General features: G+C 38.0%; 1 protein-coding gene across 1 annotated transcript in view; it reads left to right on the top strand.

The window, feature by feature from the left end:
- Window positions 1-3,602: 3,602 nt before the first annotated feature.
- The window catches only part of unc5db (unc-5 netrin receptor Db), a 274,738-nt gene continuing 259,457 nt past the window's right edge, over window positions 3,603-18,883 (top strand). The window contains exon 1 of the mRNA XM_039620435.1: window positions 3,603-4,294. Coding sequence (XP_039476369.1) covers window positions 4,210-4,294 — 85 coding nt within the window. The 5' untranslated portion in view covers window positions 3,603-4,209. The remainder of the gene's footprint in view (window positions 4,295-18,883) is intronic.

Raw genomic sequence — 18,883 nt, 5'->3', positions numbered from 1 at the left:
ATCAAAGTGGGCTGTATGTGGCCCATTATATAAAAGGAGTCGACAACCCTGAGTTAGACAGTCAGCCTTTTCAAAGATGAGTTATGAATTTGTCTGCAGCGTCAAAAGGATGGATATAGTCAGAACTTGGTGTTTGGTTTGGGGGGTTTTTTGTTTGTTTTTCTACTTGTTGTGTCCCTGTAGGTAAATTTTGCTTGCTTGAATATCAGGGAAAATGTAAATCATAATTATGAATGAAGGAATGGAGGGGTTCTGCTGTGGTTTGAGTCCACTTGTCCTCTTGGATGGAAAGGTCCCTGCAAATCATTAAAAAATGTCTAAGTGATCACCTTTACCAATGTGATGAAAAATTTCAGTGTGATGGGACTGGTCTCTTCCAAGATAAGAGTCCCTCAATTCATAGGGCACTATGATGAAGGGACCAATAGTCTCACTGAACTGTTTGATTAATATGAAAATGACCTGAACCCAACCAGAGTACCTAGAAATTCCACCACCATTAACACTTTACCCTTTGAAAAACCTACTAGGAGTAACCCTTGAAGCTCTTTTCTGAAATGAGGAGTCTCTGTCATATTTCAGGCATGCCTATCGAACAAAATGACTGGGTTTGCATCAGAAGTTAGTGAGGGTGGTCTCTGTCTCTGCAGCTACCTTTGGAAAACCCAGTAAACTGTTCTACCGGTCGTCAAACCGTGTCTTTGATATATTCGGAGGTGTCAAAACTTGTCATGAATGGTACAGGGGAGGTCGTCAAATGTCATCTTTATAGGGGAAAAGAGCTAAAACCAAAAAACGATGGATGAAATATCTTTTAGAAGATTGGTGTTCAGTCCATCCACTAGAGTTCATGAGACTTGTGGAATCAGTGGCAAAGTGCATTAAAGATGCGATTTGTGTTGTTTTGTCCTTTTTTCCACTCATCTGTAATTTGTCAGATGGCCACACTGTAACTCAGTGATGGGTTTTTAATTGTTTTTTGGAGAACAAAAGCGTCACCCCTGACACACCTGCTAATGGAGCCATCTGTTTTTGGTCATTTGTATGGGTCAAAATTGAAGTCACATTGTCAAAACTGCTATTACAGTAAGTGAAAGAGAAGTCTATGTGGATAAAACTGGGAAGAGTTTCCCATTGCTTTTACACAAAATGCATTAAGTTGCCACATACGCTCCAGTAACTCTTTTCTCATTCAGTCACCATCTGCAAAGAACATTATTTAAAATGCTAAAAAACTGTTTACAAAAAAACCCACAGATGGTAAATTCTGTACATTTCTACAAAGAACATCCAGAATCTTTGTAGAATACTTTCCTCTGACTTGCGATCTATCCAGTAACAAACAAAAAAACACAGTGTTTTCTGTTTTGTCCATAAGTTTTAGCCATGATTTTGTGTATTTTCTTGTAGAGTAAAACAAGCTGTTGTTGTTACCTATGTTGTCTTCAGGGAAGTCTGCAGTGACTCTCCAGGGATCATATTTGCTCTGTTCACCTCTGCAACTGAATTCAAGTCAAAAGCTTTACAGCTTTGTTGGACTTATTCGGCTTGGCAGCATTTACTATGTATTTCTGTGCATAAACAACCAGTAAATGTGACCCTCAATGCCCTAGAAGTTTTAAAAGTAAACAATTCAGAAAGAAAAATGTATGTTTCATACATCAGGACTTGAAAACCAGTCAGATTTGACCCAAAAACAATAATGTTGACGAAAACACTCCAACTTTCAGCCTAAGAAGAAGTAAACCTTTACAGTACAGCATGATGTGCAATAATTATTGAGTTTAATATTTTCTACAATAGCAATGGTTAGCACAACCAGGAGTGGTCACCTTAAATTGGGAAGGTCCTGCATTCAGCCCCAGTCAGTTTGAGTTTTTCTGTGTGAATATTGCTTGAGATGATTGAGATGTTGTCCCTGTACCTGCGTGGGTTCTCTCTGAGTGCTCTGGCTTTCTCCCACCATCCATCTGCTGTTAGGTTAATTGGTGATTCAAAAAAAATAGGCCGTAGGTGTGAATGTGAGCATGTCTGTCTCTCTGTATTAGCCACGTGATGGACTGGTAACCTATGTTGGGTGTAGCCTGCCCCTTGTGCTGACAGCTGAGATAGTCTCTAGAACTCCTCCATCCTCATGCCCCCACCCGCTCCTTCCCTGGTCCTGTGACCTTATATTGGTTAAGCAGTTAAGAAAAGGATCAATTGATTGACAATATTTTCCACAGAATCTTAAGTGAAAATTAATAGAAAATATAAAAGCATTTATATTAATGATTTTCTAAAAATGTATTATTTACTGCAAAATAAACATCTATATTATTTAGTATCCTCAGCTAATCATCATTTTAAATTCAGTATTGACTTAACTGTCATGGATATTAACAACAGCCAGTGATTGTCTTTAAACTGAAGGCCTGGACGGATGTCACATCCAAATTAATTGCAAGACCAAAATCAACTATGACTGTTGATTTTGGTCTTGCAATTAATTTTTTTGATTGTAAAGTACAGGTATGAATTTAAAAAAACAACATTGTTTGAATATACATGTGGCGCAGTCTAGAGTTTTTGTTGTTGTTGTTTTTTTTTAATTAATCCTTTATTTATCCAGGTAAAAATCTCATTGATATTAGGAGTAGGTTTAGGTTTAGAGGGGAGTTGTTTTAGCCACATGTTAAATAAGCTCATTGTCAGAAACTAGAAGATGGTATCTTTCCAATAAAGTCTCACACATTGATTTTTGTTTCACTCTTCCTCTGTTCCATTTGATTGTTTCAAATAGGCGAAAATTCAATATAAAGGGGTGAACTTACTACAAATGCAAGTGCCAGATGGGACTTGACCTGATATTAGAATCCCATTATTCTTTCCAAGTACAGTCTTTGCATCTCGACCACTAAAACTGTTTATGGACAGAAGCTGGAGGTCTTCTGCCCATAAGAAGAAGAGAAGAGTTACTGAAGTTGGAACACTGCCCAGCATCAGTAAAAGTACATGTCACAGTCAGTGGAGATTTATTCTAAACCTAAATATGTTATTTCGGATTGCATATAACTATGAGGTCCTTAAAATGATGACACTGTACCTTTAATGCTGCTACCTAGCAAAAAGGAAAAGACCTTGAAAATTAGACCTATTAGCCTGCTGGGCCTTGCTGTATGCTTACCAAGTTTGAAGCACAGGTGTTGAAATTGGTGAAGACAAAAAAGACAATGGTTATAGTTTTTTTTTCTTTTAATAACTGAGATGGTGCCACTGAATTAAACCAAGTTCAAACTACCTAAGACTGACTGCTACACTGTATTTCATAAAAACATACAAGAAAAATCTACAGGTTAGAAGTTGCTTCCAAGCTTCATCAAAACTACACTCCACTCTAATCAATCAAAGTGTTATCATTTTGGACACAAATGAGTAGTGTGCTCAGAGTCAGTATCTGCTTTTCTCAGCTGGTATTGAGGTCTTTGTAATGAGGTCATTTACCATGATTACATACCTATGTTTTTCAAAAAAATTCATTTATTTTCGATTCACATATAAGAATACCAGCAAACATACCTTGGAGCTGAGGGGCTCATTAAAAGAAAATCACACTGGCGCGTTTCTGTTGATCAGTGCTCTACTTTGGCTATAATTGATCAGATTATACCGGACACCGTGAGACACAGCTTTGTGCTGGTTGGAAATGAAGCCGTTTTCCTCCCACTTTTCTTCTTCGGACAGTTTCTCCAAACCTGTAAACTGTATCATCATCCCTCAAGCCTTCGCTGGGCTGCTTGGTGCGTTACTGTAAAAGAAGAAACATTTGACTGATTAGGCCTACGAGTAGCCTACCACTCCGTCTCCTCCTCTCCGCCTTTCTCACTCTGCCATTGGTTAGCACGGGGCAGGCTCCGGGATGATGATGCCTGGAAAGGGGGGTAAACTCGGAGCGCACGTCTCCCCTGCTGCGCACACACGCACAGCAAAAGTGAAGTGAAGATGCTTTTTCCCTTTCGACAAACAGTCCAGCCCGCGAGCCGTTCACTTCTCCTGCTGCCGCTGCTCCTCCTTCTCCCAACAGAGCGTCCAACTGTCCGCTTCCCTGGTTTACACGAGGAACTTGCGCAGCCGGGGCTCGTCCAGCTCGGAGGAGGAGGCAAGAGCAGGCATCAGAGACCCGGAGCACCGTCGGCTCTATAGCGTATCCGTGGAGAGCTACGCGTCGGTATGGACGCGCTGACAAAAGGACGTTACCTCGTTCTGAGGGGCCTCCTGCTGCTTATTTATTGTACAGCATCGGTCATCTCCAAAGGTAAGAGCTGTGTGTGTCCGTGTGCATGCGTGCCTACTTTGGGTGTTCACTGCGCTGTAAGCGCTTTCAGCCGGTCGGTAAAAGAAGAGAGACAATTCTTGGGTGCCATCCCCGTGGTTACGCACCACCTGTCACGATTTTTGGTTCATGTTTGAGGTTTACAAATACTTCCCTCCCTCACATTCAGTGTTCAGCAGGTGATTCTGAGTGTCACTCGGACTTCACATTTCCACTATTTGAGCCTTCTCTCTTCACTGCGCAGTGGAGCTTCTGCTATTGATTCATCAAGCCACAGCTCGCGCCGTCAAGTTCCTACACTCTTTGTCTTTTTACGTCTCCCCTCGAATCGATGCCAGTCGTCCCATTCCACTAAGTTTTTAGTCGTGAATGAATCCATCACCGTGACCGCGCTGCAATCAGCACTGCTGGCTTAAATGAAGGCACGCCTGTGCAACAGGCATGCCATTTTATCTGAGAGTTCCAGAGCTGGTCCTCCTTTTTAAATGATCCGCTTCCTGATATCACGAAGTGAATACAGTGCCAGGGAAATGTATGTAGAGGTTTGTGCGGGACACAGAGATATTCATCAGCAGCTACCAGAGCGACTTCAAGCAAGGGTTTTCGTTTCTTTTTAGAAGCCCACAGTGAAGGTGCTTTACATTTACTTGATAAAAAATACGTTTGAATGTGAGGTGACACAAGTGGGGGTCGTGTTGAGGGTAGGAAATCTGCCCCTGCTTGATGTTCTATTTTCTTTCTTTTTCCAGAGAACCCAAAAGAACAAATAAAAGAGGATAGACTGAGTCCTCCCTTAAACACAAACAAAAAAAAATAATCCATGTAAAATCATCTTTCTTTAATACACACTGTAGAGTTTTCTGGAGCCTGTATTGGTTTTAGAGATTTTAAGCTGTTGCACTGAACCACATCACCCGTTTGAATCAGATGTTACAGAACAAGCCCACAACCCAACCAGAATATGCCCTGCAGACATCTGGTTGTGTCTGTGTTGATCTTATGACTCTCACATCTCCATATTTTAGCCACTTAAATAGCAGTAGCACAGAGCAGAGTGCCTAGATTCCAAATTGATGGGTGAGATGGTATTTGGTGTTAAAGGTTCCCTGCAGGTTTAACTGGTTATATGGCAGCCTGTGGAGCTGAACAGAGTTCAGATTAACGTTACACGACTTTACACATCATGAATGTGCAAAGTCTGCTTTTTTTTATTGTGAAGCAGGAAACTCTGGCTTTTTCCCACCTTATTGCTGGAATCTGTTTGCCGTGAAGAAACTGTGATACATCATCTTCCACAAATGTAAAAAAATATTCTCACCCTGCACACGCCACTCATTCAGAATAACTCAAATATACATTATATTGCAAAAATATGCATCGTTTTTCTTCATATTCTGCAGAGAATCTAAAATCTCAAAAAGGCAAAAAGTGATTTGTTTTTCATTATTCATTTATGAATCCTACACACACCCACAAAACAAATAACGCCTTCACACTTGATTTTATGCTCAAGTCTAAAAAAGGAAATTAAAAAATGGATCAGAGAGCGGACTCTGATCCATTTTAGTAAAAGACGGGAAGTCATTGACCAGCGTCCAGGGAGTTAGACTGGCAGCAACACAAACACTGTGTTAAAATAATGATTGTTTACATTTTTGTAAACAAACTATTGCCGGTTCTCTCTTGTCGATTAGATGTGGAGACAGCTCTCATCAATCTGTTGTACATTAACTTGTAATTATGAGGATATTAGGATAAGAAATGGAAGTATGCAGCAGGATCTTGTAATGACGGCAGTTTCATTTCGACCAAACGGAAATAGGTAGGTCTGCTGTCATTACTGATCAGTCACACACAGAAAAATAGAGTTAAACTGGGGGTTCAATTTATTCTTGAAGGTAACATTAAATATTGAGTGAATATGATGTTATGAAACCAACATACTTTACTTATGACACATCCCTCTAATTTCAAACCATCAGTCATAATTAGGACCTCGAAGCTGGGCAGAAATTCAGAAAAGCGATGCAGGGAAAAAAAGCACAATGAGACCAGAGTGCAGTAGAACTGACAGGCCTTCTCTTCTGCCCATATGTGCGTGAGTTCTTCCCACCTGGTAATCTAGTATTAGGGTGGGGTTTTGTTTGAGTTACATGTTAAATACACATGATTAAAAAACTATAAAATGAGAAATTTCAAATAAACTCTCATTCGTTACAGACTATCTATTGAAAGCTTAAAATGTCTGAACACAAACTAAACCCTAATCCTTGCTCCTACTTTTTTACCAGTGTCTTGGTGTAACTTAAGAGGTTAATGCTAACTTTGGCTTACACAGTATATACAGGTTCTGCCTCAGGTTCATCCATTGCTCATCTGAAGTAGTGTGAAAAGACTTGTGATGGATTAAAGTCTCTCATTATCGTCTTCTTCTCTAAACCCTAGAAATGGTGCCCAGAGAAGGTGCAGGACTCAGTTTCCTACCCTGCTTCAGGTCAAACGCAAAGCAAAGATTTGCCTCATGTTAATTATTTGAACAGAGTTTCTCGAGTGTTTTTCACAACCCACAAATATTCACCCCAACAGCCCAGAACTACTTCCTTCCATAATACGACCAAAAGCTGAACATAAACGACAATAACATATTTTCTGAACTTACAAGGAAGTTGTTGATTTCACCTGCTTTTAGTTCTTTGTTTATGCAGAAGTAAAGTTGAGCAATAGAGCTGTTCATATGTAACCATTTCAGATTCCTGGTGGCATTGAGAGAATCCACAGGATAGGCTCGGTGCCGCAGTGTCAAGTGAACCTTTGCAAATGAAATATTTTCAGTTAACGTAGATGTCTATTTGCCTGTTTGTGTTACCAAACACAAATGTTCACAACAGCAGACATCATGAATTACAGTGTGCTGAAAAGTTGTTAGATTGGATTGTGATCAGTGGTCCCAAAAAACATTTTGCCTACCGCACCTTTAAATAATTTCATTATTATTAATGGTGACATTTTTATGGATGTCTTCATCAGTAGTTTCTGTTAGCCTACAGACAGAGGTCAGAATTAACTTGCATTAACTAAAATGGTTTACAGGTTTTATTCATTTTTTACTGTTGTTAATGGATGTCATCACTGATCATTAACCTTAAGGGTCATACTAATTAAATAAAGGTTGTGTAGTAATAACAACAACAACAACAACAACAATAATAATTTGTAGAAAATGCCCATCACTTGTCTGTTTTGGTAGTGGGATGACATCTACAATGTTCTACAAACTAACTTATCAACATAAGCAACTTAACCTTTCCTACCTTGAGTTGTGGCTTGTCTCTTCAAAAGGAACCATTAAAGCACACAACTACAAGCAGATTGCCAATGTTCTAGTAAGTCACTGATTCAAATTCTATTTGTTACCAATTTTCTGCATAAAATTAAATAAAAGTGTAAATTGATAGCTAGATATTTTAATTAAAATAACAAATGAAAGTAAAGACAACAGTATTGCATTACATAGCTAATCAGTTCATGTGGAACTGCATCCCTTTCTATACACAAAACACAGAAATACAAAAAAGGATTATTACAGAGGCATTTATAAAAACAAAACAAAATTACATAAAGATGATTTCGTTTTTTGAACTGAAACACTTTCCATTGGGGAAGTATTGAAAAAAAGGAAATGGAAGTTTAAAAGTTTCCTTTTATCTTAGGGTGTGTAGTGTCACAAAACAAATACACAACAAACTTTTATTTGCTTCTTGTCTGTGTGTGTATCAAATGAAAAATTATTGTAACTTTTTCCAATTTTGTTTTCTCAGTTGCAGATTTTAAAAAAATGAATGTTGAATTGTTCGGCAATCTCTACCTTCTGGTTGCATATATTTATGACAAATTAAAGAGTGACTCCAGCAAGTTATTATTATAGTGGTTAGCAGAAAGGGTTAGAATCGAGGCAGTAAAAAATGTTTGGTGATAGCAGTTAGAAAGGTCTAAATTAACTGGATCTTACAAGTTCTACATAAACATACTCAAGCAAAATATGGAATGCTTGAATCATTACTGATGTGTGACTCCAACCCTTAGTTTAGGATTTAGATTCTTGTAAGAGTCTACATAGATGCACAAAATACATGAAAAAGCTTGACAGTACGAGACTATGTGCAGGTTCTCTCTGTATAAATGCACATTTCTTTGTGGTTTTTCTTCAAAATTTGCTTAGCAGAATTAATACAATTTGCAGACATCCAGAAGCCATGAAAGTTAAACAGGTCATTAAATGGCACACAGATTTCTTATCATCTTGAGTTCCTATATATTAAGGAAGTCGCCATCAAAAAGCTGACAGAAGCAGAAGATATGAAAAGTGTCGTCCCAGCATTCCTTGGACAGACTGTTTGTACTTTGCTCGAAGAACACAGAATGAATTTTGACTGAATTCAAACTTCAGTCAGGAGCACAAGCACATTCAAAAGAAGCTCAATGTTTCTATTTGTAGTCATTTTTATGTGGTGCCCTTCAGGGTGTTTACAGAGGTGTGGAAAGCAGCAAAAAGACACGGAACAGAATAGAGCATAGAGGAGAATGGATATGACATTAATTTAATCAGAAAGGAGGAGCTGGGGTGGAGGTGGGTTTCAAATTGGCTTGCAGATTAACAGTATCTGTGGGCAGGCTAAAGCAGCTTAATGTGTATACAACTATAACACGAGGCGTCAGCTGATGTGGACTGGCACTGAGAACATGATCCGGTATCAGCTGAGCTTCACTTCACAACCTGCCTGCCTAGCATCCCGATTAAGTGTAGGACCATATTAAAAATAGTTCAGCAAATGATTATCTTCAGTATGTCCATTTTTTTCTTGAGGAGCAATTTTTGTCTATAGAATGTCAAAAAGATGAAAATACTGATTTTCAAAAACCGGAGGTCTTGAGTTTAATTAAATATCACAGAAAAAAGAAAAGAAAACAACACAATTTAAAAAGTGAAAGAGATGTTTTATTTATTTTTTATTCAGATTTTGCTTAAAAAGCATTACAGGTACTAATGGGCTGTCAGGGCATTTGAATGCTCGACTCTACCTTGTTGCATGTTACAACTTTTCTGCATATCACATCATTTTCAAAGGTCATGCATGTCATGACAGGTGTCACACTTTCCCACAAGTTGAGTCCTTGAACCAAACAGTAGCAAACAGCAGCAGTCCTGCTGCTCTGCGGGTCTCGATGGTCCTAGCTCGAACTCAGCAAGATTTAAGCTCTTAAAGATCAATAGCTGATGTTCGCAGGCCCCCACTGGCTCAGAACGAGACTCACGCAAGGGGTCATGAAAGAGGGGTCCTCCATGTGTAACACAGCCATGAGTGAGAATGATGTGGCCCATGGGGGATCTTGAAAAGGCTTTTCATCTTTTGTCTCACAGTTCTGGTGAAATAAGGGCTATTTCAAGAAGCTTCGTCCAGAGTTGTGATGGGATTTCCTTGTAGATCAGCAATCTGCTATTGCTGTGTATTTATCTCCTAATGAAGCTCTGCTTAGACATGCAAAAAGGGTATGCGAGTGCACTGATATGTAGTATCCCTTCTTACCTATCTTCTGATGAGGCTCTTGTTGATTTCTCCTGACATGCAGGCATTTATTTGGGACTCGATGATTAATTTATGTGATGTGTGATTTTAGCAAGATAGACGGTTGTGTATTGAGAAAAGTAATGAGCAATGGGATTATCTGATATTTGATTGAGGATTGCTGAAGTCGCCCAGTTCATTTGTTAGTAAAGCCGCTCGGTCTGCTGTAAGTTTAGCTAATGCTCTATATGACTACAAGAATATGTTGTGAGATTAGACTACAGAGCTGCTAATGTTTGCCTTGCTGGAATGATTCTCCATTCTGCGTGCATGCACATATGCCGAGGCCCCTGGTGGTCACCTCATTTGATAAACATTAGCAGCAAACAGCATTGTCCCTGCTCCACAGATGCACAATTGTGTCAAGTCTTGCTGAAATAACCATCACCACATGTTGTGTGATGCTGTGCCCCTCTGTTATCCGTCTTCGCAGCCTAATTTGACACACAAACTTGTCTATTCTCCCAAGACTTTTACTTCCTTGACCTTGAGCTGCAGATTGTACATCTCCCTCCTTGATCTTCAGGTTGGGCATTTTAAAAAAATTGGAAAGAGAGAGAAAGAGCAGAGCACAAAGGATGCACAAAACTGTGGTTACTTTTGTTTTCAAGAAAAAAAAAGGAAAAATCTCAAGGTTTTTTTATTTTCCTCTGCACGGGCTTTCATGAAAACAGACAAAGGTCAAATCTGTTATTTTCCCTCAGAGAAACCAAAAGGGGCTCTTATATTTTCCCTGCCGATCCCAGAATGAATCATCATAGTCAGGCTGCTGTGGGTGACAATGTGTTCAGTGGCCAGATTTACATTTAAATGAAACCAAATGGCTGTACATTCAGAAATGATATACAGTAATGATGATGGTAATAAAAGCAAAGTCCTTTTTCATATTGGACCAGCTCCTACTCGGGATCACTGTCATTTGGGGACTTTGCAGGTACAGTCGGTGAGTTATGTCTTTGCTATGTCAAGACTATTACCTTCACATTTCAATGAGTGAATTCATCAGCATGCTGCCTAAGAGGCTTAATGTAGTCAGCAATCAGCCCTGCAGCTCATTGGCTTCTTCCATGGACCTGGTGCTTGAATGACACTGAGATATCTTTTTTCCAGCTACTGTATGTTTCATGCATCTATAGGTTTTTGCTATTTTCCCTGATACAAGGCCCTGATACATTTACAGTATAGTTCCATTTAGGTGGCATCATCTGGGAATCTAGTCTTTCTGCATACTGGATGAAATAAAAGTGGCTGCCACAGCTTAAGTCATTCTGTTGATAGACTTTAGTGGTGAACATAGAAAACATTATGCCAACAATTGCAACAATCAGTATAATCAAATGACCATACGGTTGTTTGTGGTGGCAAAACTTGATAAAAAGTAGCCTACACTATTTCAATGCAATATTTTAATTAAAAAAATAATTTAGTGCTTATTTTGACATATGAAAGGACCTTTACTTTGCAGGCAAGATGCACTCTGGGCTGACAGGGGAAACTGGTCATAAATGCACAAACAAAATCATATCCTTCGAGTTTTTTTGTATTTTCAAACTGATAACAGTAATGATCTACTCACAATTTAAACATAGGAAATTATATAGGTTAACATTTAAATAGCAATATGAGTACAGAGTTCCGAACAATAGCCACAGACCAAATATTAATATATCATAAATAATAGATAAAGCATGCATATAACAAGTAATAAAGAGATAAAATAAGCTGTGCTTTAACATTTGCAGCCATTAAGCAAATCTTACTGTGTTTCTGTAAGGTCTGAAAAGTTTTGCATGTCTTTTTAATAAACATATACTTGTTGCTGCAAACTATAATTGCTCAAACTTGTACAGCAGACTGATTAAAGCATCTATTCAATTAAAAGACAGGTTTCTAATAATGGATGTGGGCATGGTAGACACAAACAAATAAAGCATAGCTCACAAATACAGGCCAGGCTGTCATATCATATGCATTCAAATGCTTCACTATTAAAGCCCTGTGGAAAAATGTGGGTTTTCTGTCCACTGATGCATTAGGGTTTTTAATTTAAAATTGTTAAATGAAGTCTTGACTTTTGCATTATAGTTGCAATCCCTATTATCATAATTTCCCAACTTTAGGATACATAATGTATATCCCAAAGTTGGGAAATTAGCTTACTGAGTAGTTCTGTTTTTGTTACAGTATGGTCATTCTTTTACGTGCTTGCGCTGTGTTTTATGTACCTTGATTAGTGAAGCTGTGACACCACGTGTGCATTGGGTAGCTGGGCTTATTACTTTCCCTGTGTTAGCGCAGATAATGGTTCTTGAATAAAAGTCTATGCAGAGATTATTTTTCTCTGGAATAAGTCACAACTTGCCAGCGTAACGTTATATATCTGCTACTATAATTGCTCTGTTATTCACAAGGGCTCACTACAGCAGATAGCTCAACATATTTGATTTGGCCAATTGTCTTCCTGGTTTAAAGAAAGGTTATTGTGTGTCCTCCATGTCTTAAACCAGGGATCTTTTGCTTGTTAGGTGAATGTGTAGCTTAAAGACATATTAAATGGCATCATCTGGTTATTTAATCTTTCTGCATACTGGATGAAATAAAAGTTGCATATATTAAATTAAAATGCAGTGGATTTGAATTAGTAAATCAAACGAAGATCAAAGCCTGCTTGTAAAACATGTAGAGATTGTTGATATTTTCTTTTAAAATTAGGTTAATTCTGGTACCTGTGCTTCACACAGGTACCTATTTAAGTATCTGTCGTTTTCAGAAAAAAGCAAGAAATATTCCAACCAAATGTAAAAAAAACAAAACAAAAAAAACGATTGAAAAGTGCAATTAAAATAAAAACGATTATTCTGTGTTTGTAAAATGTATATGTGTATAAAAGTGCGTACAATATAAAATTATCTTTTGCCTTAAGCAGTAGTGCTTGTTTCGCTGTCATGAGACAGGCCAGCTGTTTCATGCGACACCACACTGAAAACATCTGGAAGCGATGCAAACATCCACATTTTGTTTTTATAAAGCTTTATTATCTATATAATAAAATGAATTCCAAATGAGTCATTTGTGAGTATTGAAGTTATTGACCCACCAATCTCAAAATATAAGTCTACTTTACCTTAGGACCCATCACTATCCGCATCTGCAGTTAAAGCAACAGTCACTTATTTGTGGTGATAACCCCAGCACAAAAAGAGAGTATTTATGAAAAATCATTGCTACTGTGTGTTTTTTCACATTCATTTGCTGTAGAGCTACTGCTGGTACTACATCCATGTAACTGCAGTAATACACTCCAAATTTAGAGGTGTCAGGTTGCGCAGGCTCCATGAACTTCTCCAAATCTGTGTTTACAGATGGTGTGCACCAGATGAGGTTTTTACAAGGCTGCTTTATGATAGCATCCTATTTAGCAAATCTCCAAGCAGCCATAAGGCCTACTGGGAGATGTGTGCATGTGTGAATGCGCCTGCTTCCACACAAAGACACAATTAAGAAACCCACACACAGTCCCATGTAAATTTTATTTATAGTGCGTGTCTGACCATATTTTGATAGCATCTGGGCGAGAGGTTCTACTTAATCAGAGACCAATGAAAAGTGATGCCTCTTCTCTTATCAAGTCAGAGAGAATTCAATATTGTTATCGAGAAACATGTCCCGTTGATGTATGCGTCATGGCTGAAATCTATGTCAGGTTTGCTCCAGTAAATCGCCTTTTGAATGACTGGAGCTTCTAAGTGAATCCCTCATTCCACCTCGTGCTGACAGTGGCTCAGGTGGTAGAGCGGCGTGTCTTCCAACTGGAAAAACAGTGATCAATCCCTGTCTCTTCTTGTCCATGTGTAGAAGTGTTGGGCAATGTATTGAACCCTGAGTTGCCCTTTATGTATGAATGCTAGATCAAAAGTGGTTAGGTATAGATAAAAACACTTTATGAATGTGTGTGATTGGGAGAATGAGACTTAAAGTAAAAAACTGCTATGTAAGTCCTAGTCAATTCACCCAGTGGAACCACAGTAAAGAAGTGCAATGTTTCTATATCCAGTACACTGTGAGTATTTATTTATTTATTTTGTTCTATCAATGTAGGTCAGACTGTTACAGACTGAAGTGTCTCAATAACTAGATGAATTACTGTGCAATTTTATACAGATGGCAAACTTTGATCTCTAATCCAAATTGCTTTAAAGATGCCCTAGATTTTCCACAGAACCATCAAAATGTCAAATGATATACTCACATCTCATTTTGTACAGATATTTATGGTTCTTAGGTGATATATCCAAAAAATTCTGATGATTTGTTGCTGCCATCACCTTGTTCCTACTACAGGTTGCTGTTATTAATTTTATTTGAGCTAAGACAATATGTAACACTGCAACACATTCAGTTTTAACACACTGAGAAATGATATAATTACATATTTTTCCTATATTAAAGGTCTAGAATAGCATCTTGCAAGACTAGGAAGAATAACAATTGACATAATTCCACAATAAGAATGGCTGGAAGGTGAATGGCGTTAGTTTATATCCCAGCTACAAGACAGGACTATGAATGTTGCCTTTGAATATCTACAATTTTTACACTTTTATATTACTTGACTTTTTCATTTGTCCCTAATTGGTTAGATTTAAATACAGTTAGGGATGGCTTGAATTAAAACACACCTAAATGCTATTAATTGACCAGCTAATCATTGACCTGTAAGTTCCTCGTTAGTGAAGGTTAGTAGGTAGTTAGGTTGCTGGAGTGACTGTACAAAATATCCGCAGTAAACTTAAAAGCTGAAACAACATGATAGCACAGAGATGCATGTTCTGAATGTTTGCCTATTGTCTGGCAGCAATAGAACTGGCAATCACTAAAATGCCCAACAACTGTATTTTACCCTATCAAGTTCTAACCTAGCATCATCAGAATTTTCCGTTCATCCAATACTTCAGTTTGTCCATATTTATTACTTATAGATTACTATGATAAAATACCTTCTAATAATGTCATTTACTGTTGCATCTTATTACATTAGTACCTTAAGCTAGTGTTAGCATATTTATATGCTAAACAAACAAAGTGAACATTGTCTCTGCTAAACGTCAGCATGTAATCTTTTTCATTTTAAGCTTTTAAATATCTACATCACAGCTACAAGGTTACAACACCTAGGTAGTATCCGTATACACATCCAAGTCATAATGATGACTTGGAGACTTCTCTGAAAGCTCTCATATGTCCAAATGAGAACTGATGACATGATGACATGAAGTCATAAACAAGGAAATCTTTACTATGGTTACTTTTCCTCTCTATTATTTCTCAACTTGTCACTATTGCAGCCTCACAGTGTTGCTAACAATGGCTCATTATCTTTGCTCAGTATCTCCAATTCTGCATACCATTGGGCCTTTTCAGTTTTTTCCCCACTTCCAGTAAATGCAAATTGGAGCAGTACCATGTTTTTAAAGACTTGTTAAATTAGGGCCAGCATTGAGAGACAGAAGGACAAAGAAAGCGAAACGGTACGGAAAGGATTTTCTTTAACTGAGAAGTAAACCACATTGTAATCCAGGACTGTGAACTGGGCTCTCAAATACATAGATCACAGTTATATTTCATGGACAACCAATGTATGGCCTTATGATTCTCTGCTGTGGCTGTGCCTACTTTCATGGCCTTGGGTCAGCTGTTCAAACATGTCCTCTGTTGATCCACGGTGCAGCAGCAGGCCTGTAGGGACAGAACATTGCTGAAGGACAAGTTGTGATGAATGGACTGCCAAGCACTAGTCCCAGCTCACTGTGCCTGTCTTGCCTGAAGGACCTCTTGGTCTCGCTGTTGGCCACATGTTAGTCATTGGTTCATGCTGTTTGTGAACAGTGGTTGTCACACACTGTTGCTGCAGAAAAAAAAGAAGTTTTTCCTTTTTTTCTCTCTTTTTTTTACTTTCATGTATTTACACAATGCTTCATCATCTGGTTTTTACTAGAGATTTATTTCCACTTAATATGAAAAATGCACTAGAAGAGCCCACTGATAATCTAAAACAACATCCAGAGGTTTGCCAAGATCCTAAACAGAGTTATTTTTTCATCTCTTATTTTTGTTGAATACAGTGTGGGAGAATATTATTTGACACCCTCCTGAATTTGGAGGTTTACTCACTTACAAAGAAATGAGCGGCGTCTAATTTAATGGAAGTTTCCTTTTAATGGAGTAAGAAAGAATGTCAACCAAAAATCCAGAAAAAATGCATTACATAAAAGTTACAAATTGATTTGCATTGAATGAAATAACTTTTTGAACCCCAAGCAAAACATGTCTTTGTATTTGGTGGAGAAACCCTTGTTGGCAAACACAGCAGTAGCACGTTATTTGTAGTTGGTCACCAGGTGTGCATATATCTCAGGAGGGATTTTGGCCCACTCCTCTTTACAGAAACTCCAAGGACTGAGGTCTGGAGATAGGCGAGGCGGCTTCATGACCTTAATGTGGTTCTTGTTTAGCTGCTCTTCTGTTGACTCCTCTGTTGACTTGGTGGTATCTGTTGGGTTATTGTCATGCTGGAAGACAGCATGACTAAGGGAAGGAGATTTTCATGCAAGGTTTTACGATACATGACCCCATTCATTGGGCCTTCAATACGGTGAAGTCGTCCTGTACCCTTAACAGAAAAATAGTCTCAAAGCATAATGTTTCTATTGCCGTGCTTGACTGGTGATGATGGTTTTTTTTGGTCATACTCAACATTTCTGTTCTTCCAAAGTCAGCAGATTGATATGATTTTGGTTTTGGTTTCAGCTAACCACAGGACTTACTCTTATGGCTTATGTGAAAGCATTTAAATGTTGGCTGTCAAACTTAAGAAAGCTTTATACATGTGCCTTTTCAGCAGGAGGACCTTGCGGACGTTGCAAGATATCAATCCATTATGCTGCCGTAGTGTGCTTCCTTCAGATCATTAAGAAGCTCCTCCTGTGTAGATCCATGTAAGGAAATCCCCAAAAGTTGATTCTGTTCATTTGGACGTGGCGTTTTGTTCAGCTTAAAGAAGACTGAAGAAGTCACTTCAATGAGTAATGACACGTTTCTCCCACTGAAAATGATACGTCCAAATGAACAGAATCAACTTTTTGGGGTTCCTCTTGTGTAGTTTGAACTGATCCACCACCTTTCTCATGATCATCCTCACCGCATGAGGCAAGATGTTGAATGGAGCTTCAAACAAAGGACGTTAAGGGCTAAAATGATGGTCTTGTACCAAAATGCAGCCTACAGTCTACAGTTTTATCACAGATTTCCTTTGACAGGTCTTTGGTTTTGCCCATGGCAGTGGAGAGCTTGGAATGGAAGAAACTGATTGTATAGACGCGTGTGATTTATATGCATAACAAATTTAAAACAGGAGTATCTGTAATTCACTGATTGGTTGATTAATTGGTTGATTCATTCGGTGTAATTTGTGTGCAGTTTGGACAGCCAGAATTTTGGCTGGGTTGTAGGGGATTGAATATTTATTTAAATCAATACCATGCAAATCAATTTATTCACTTTTATGTTTACATGTCAAAGTAATATCTGTATGAAAGCTAGAACCTAAGTTATCCAGAACATTACATTTAAATGAGGGGTTCTGTGTTATTCACTGGCTGTAATGTTATGGCTGATGGATCTATGCAGATCATGATTATAATTTGCCAGGGAAAAAATGATTATGAGGAGGTATTTTGAAAATTGTCTTAGGTTTAGTGTCTATTACCATTTTCCTTATCTTTTCAACATTGCTGCTAATTTAGAAAAATAACATAGCCTAGGTTTCCAACTGTTGTGACAAATTACCTTATTATGAAAGTAAGTCATTATATACAGAGGTAGTCTTTGTGAAGGGAATTGATATTATTTGTGCCAGTGTTTGGAGTTTTATATTGATTACTGCATTCTTGAACAGCAGGAAGTATCATTAATACTAATAATATATTGTCTGTTATCCACGAAAGCTGTTTAAATACTGTAGGATGGTAATAATAAAAATAGCCACACCACAGCTACTGTATAAAAGGCATCATAGATTCAGCCATAAATGCACTCATATTCCAATTAATAAACATATACAGAATTGTAGCTTCAGCCAGACAAATAGAGCAGCTGACTGCAGCCAGCCTTTTAATACTGTAACATTATCTTTCCTTTATATAGAATCTATAGAATCTTACCATAAACTGGCAACTGTAAACTAGGCAAACACACTAAATACCCAAATTGATGAGTGCCAAAAATATTTAGGGGTTACAGAAAGTGGCTTAGTATCTTTATGAGCAACTTAACTGTAAATATTTAAACAATTGTGGCCAGTGGACAAATTTATGTCTTGAAATTTAAAAGGATTTGTCTTTCCGCATATTCCATCATGATCTTTTTTTCTCTCTGTTACTTAGAGAAACTTTGCTTCTCTTTTGTTTCCATTTTGTAGATCGCTACACTCAATAAATAGAAAATGAATTGGGCACCAAAATTCCTTTTAAAAACATGAAAAATAAAGCAATACACAGCCTCAATGTATAGTATGAACTGGGAAAAGAAATGAGCTCAGATAACAAGATCCTAGTGGGCAGTTTTTATTTTTATTTTAACATGTCACAAAAGAAAAAAAAAAAAAACGGAAAATGGCCTCAAACAGAAGTTTGACCATAATCTGTACTTAGCCTTACTGAGCTGGTCACAGCTGGCCATTGCTCAGAAAGGCTTTTTTTTACCAGCTACTATTCTCTCGGGTCTTTTTTAGGTGGTTTTCTTTGTGCAAAAGATTTTGTAGCTCAGTGAGATTCTTGTGCTGTGTTGTATGCACTGCTCTCTTAAGTGCTATCCACAGACTGTCCACGGTGATGTTGGGATTGGGCTAATGTGCAGGATATAGCAAAGCCTTTTGTTTGTGCCTTTGTAG

This window comes from Oreochromis aureus, linkage group 12 (assembly GCF_013358895.1).
Source record: "Oreochromis aureus strain Israel breed Guangdong linkage group 12, ZZ_aureus, whole genome shotgun sequence".
Taxonomy (NCBI): domain Eukaryota; kingdom Metazoa; phylum Chordata; class Actinopteri; order Cichliformes; family Cichlidae; genus Oreochromis; species Oreochromis aureus.
The sequence above is the reverse complement of the archived record's forward strand: the minus strand, read 5'-3'. Positions and strand labels throughout refer to the sequence as shown.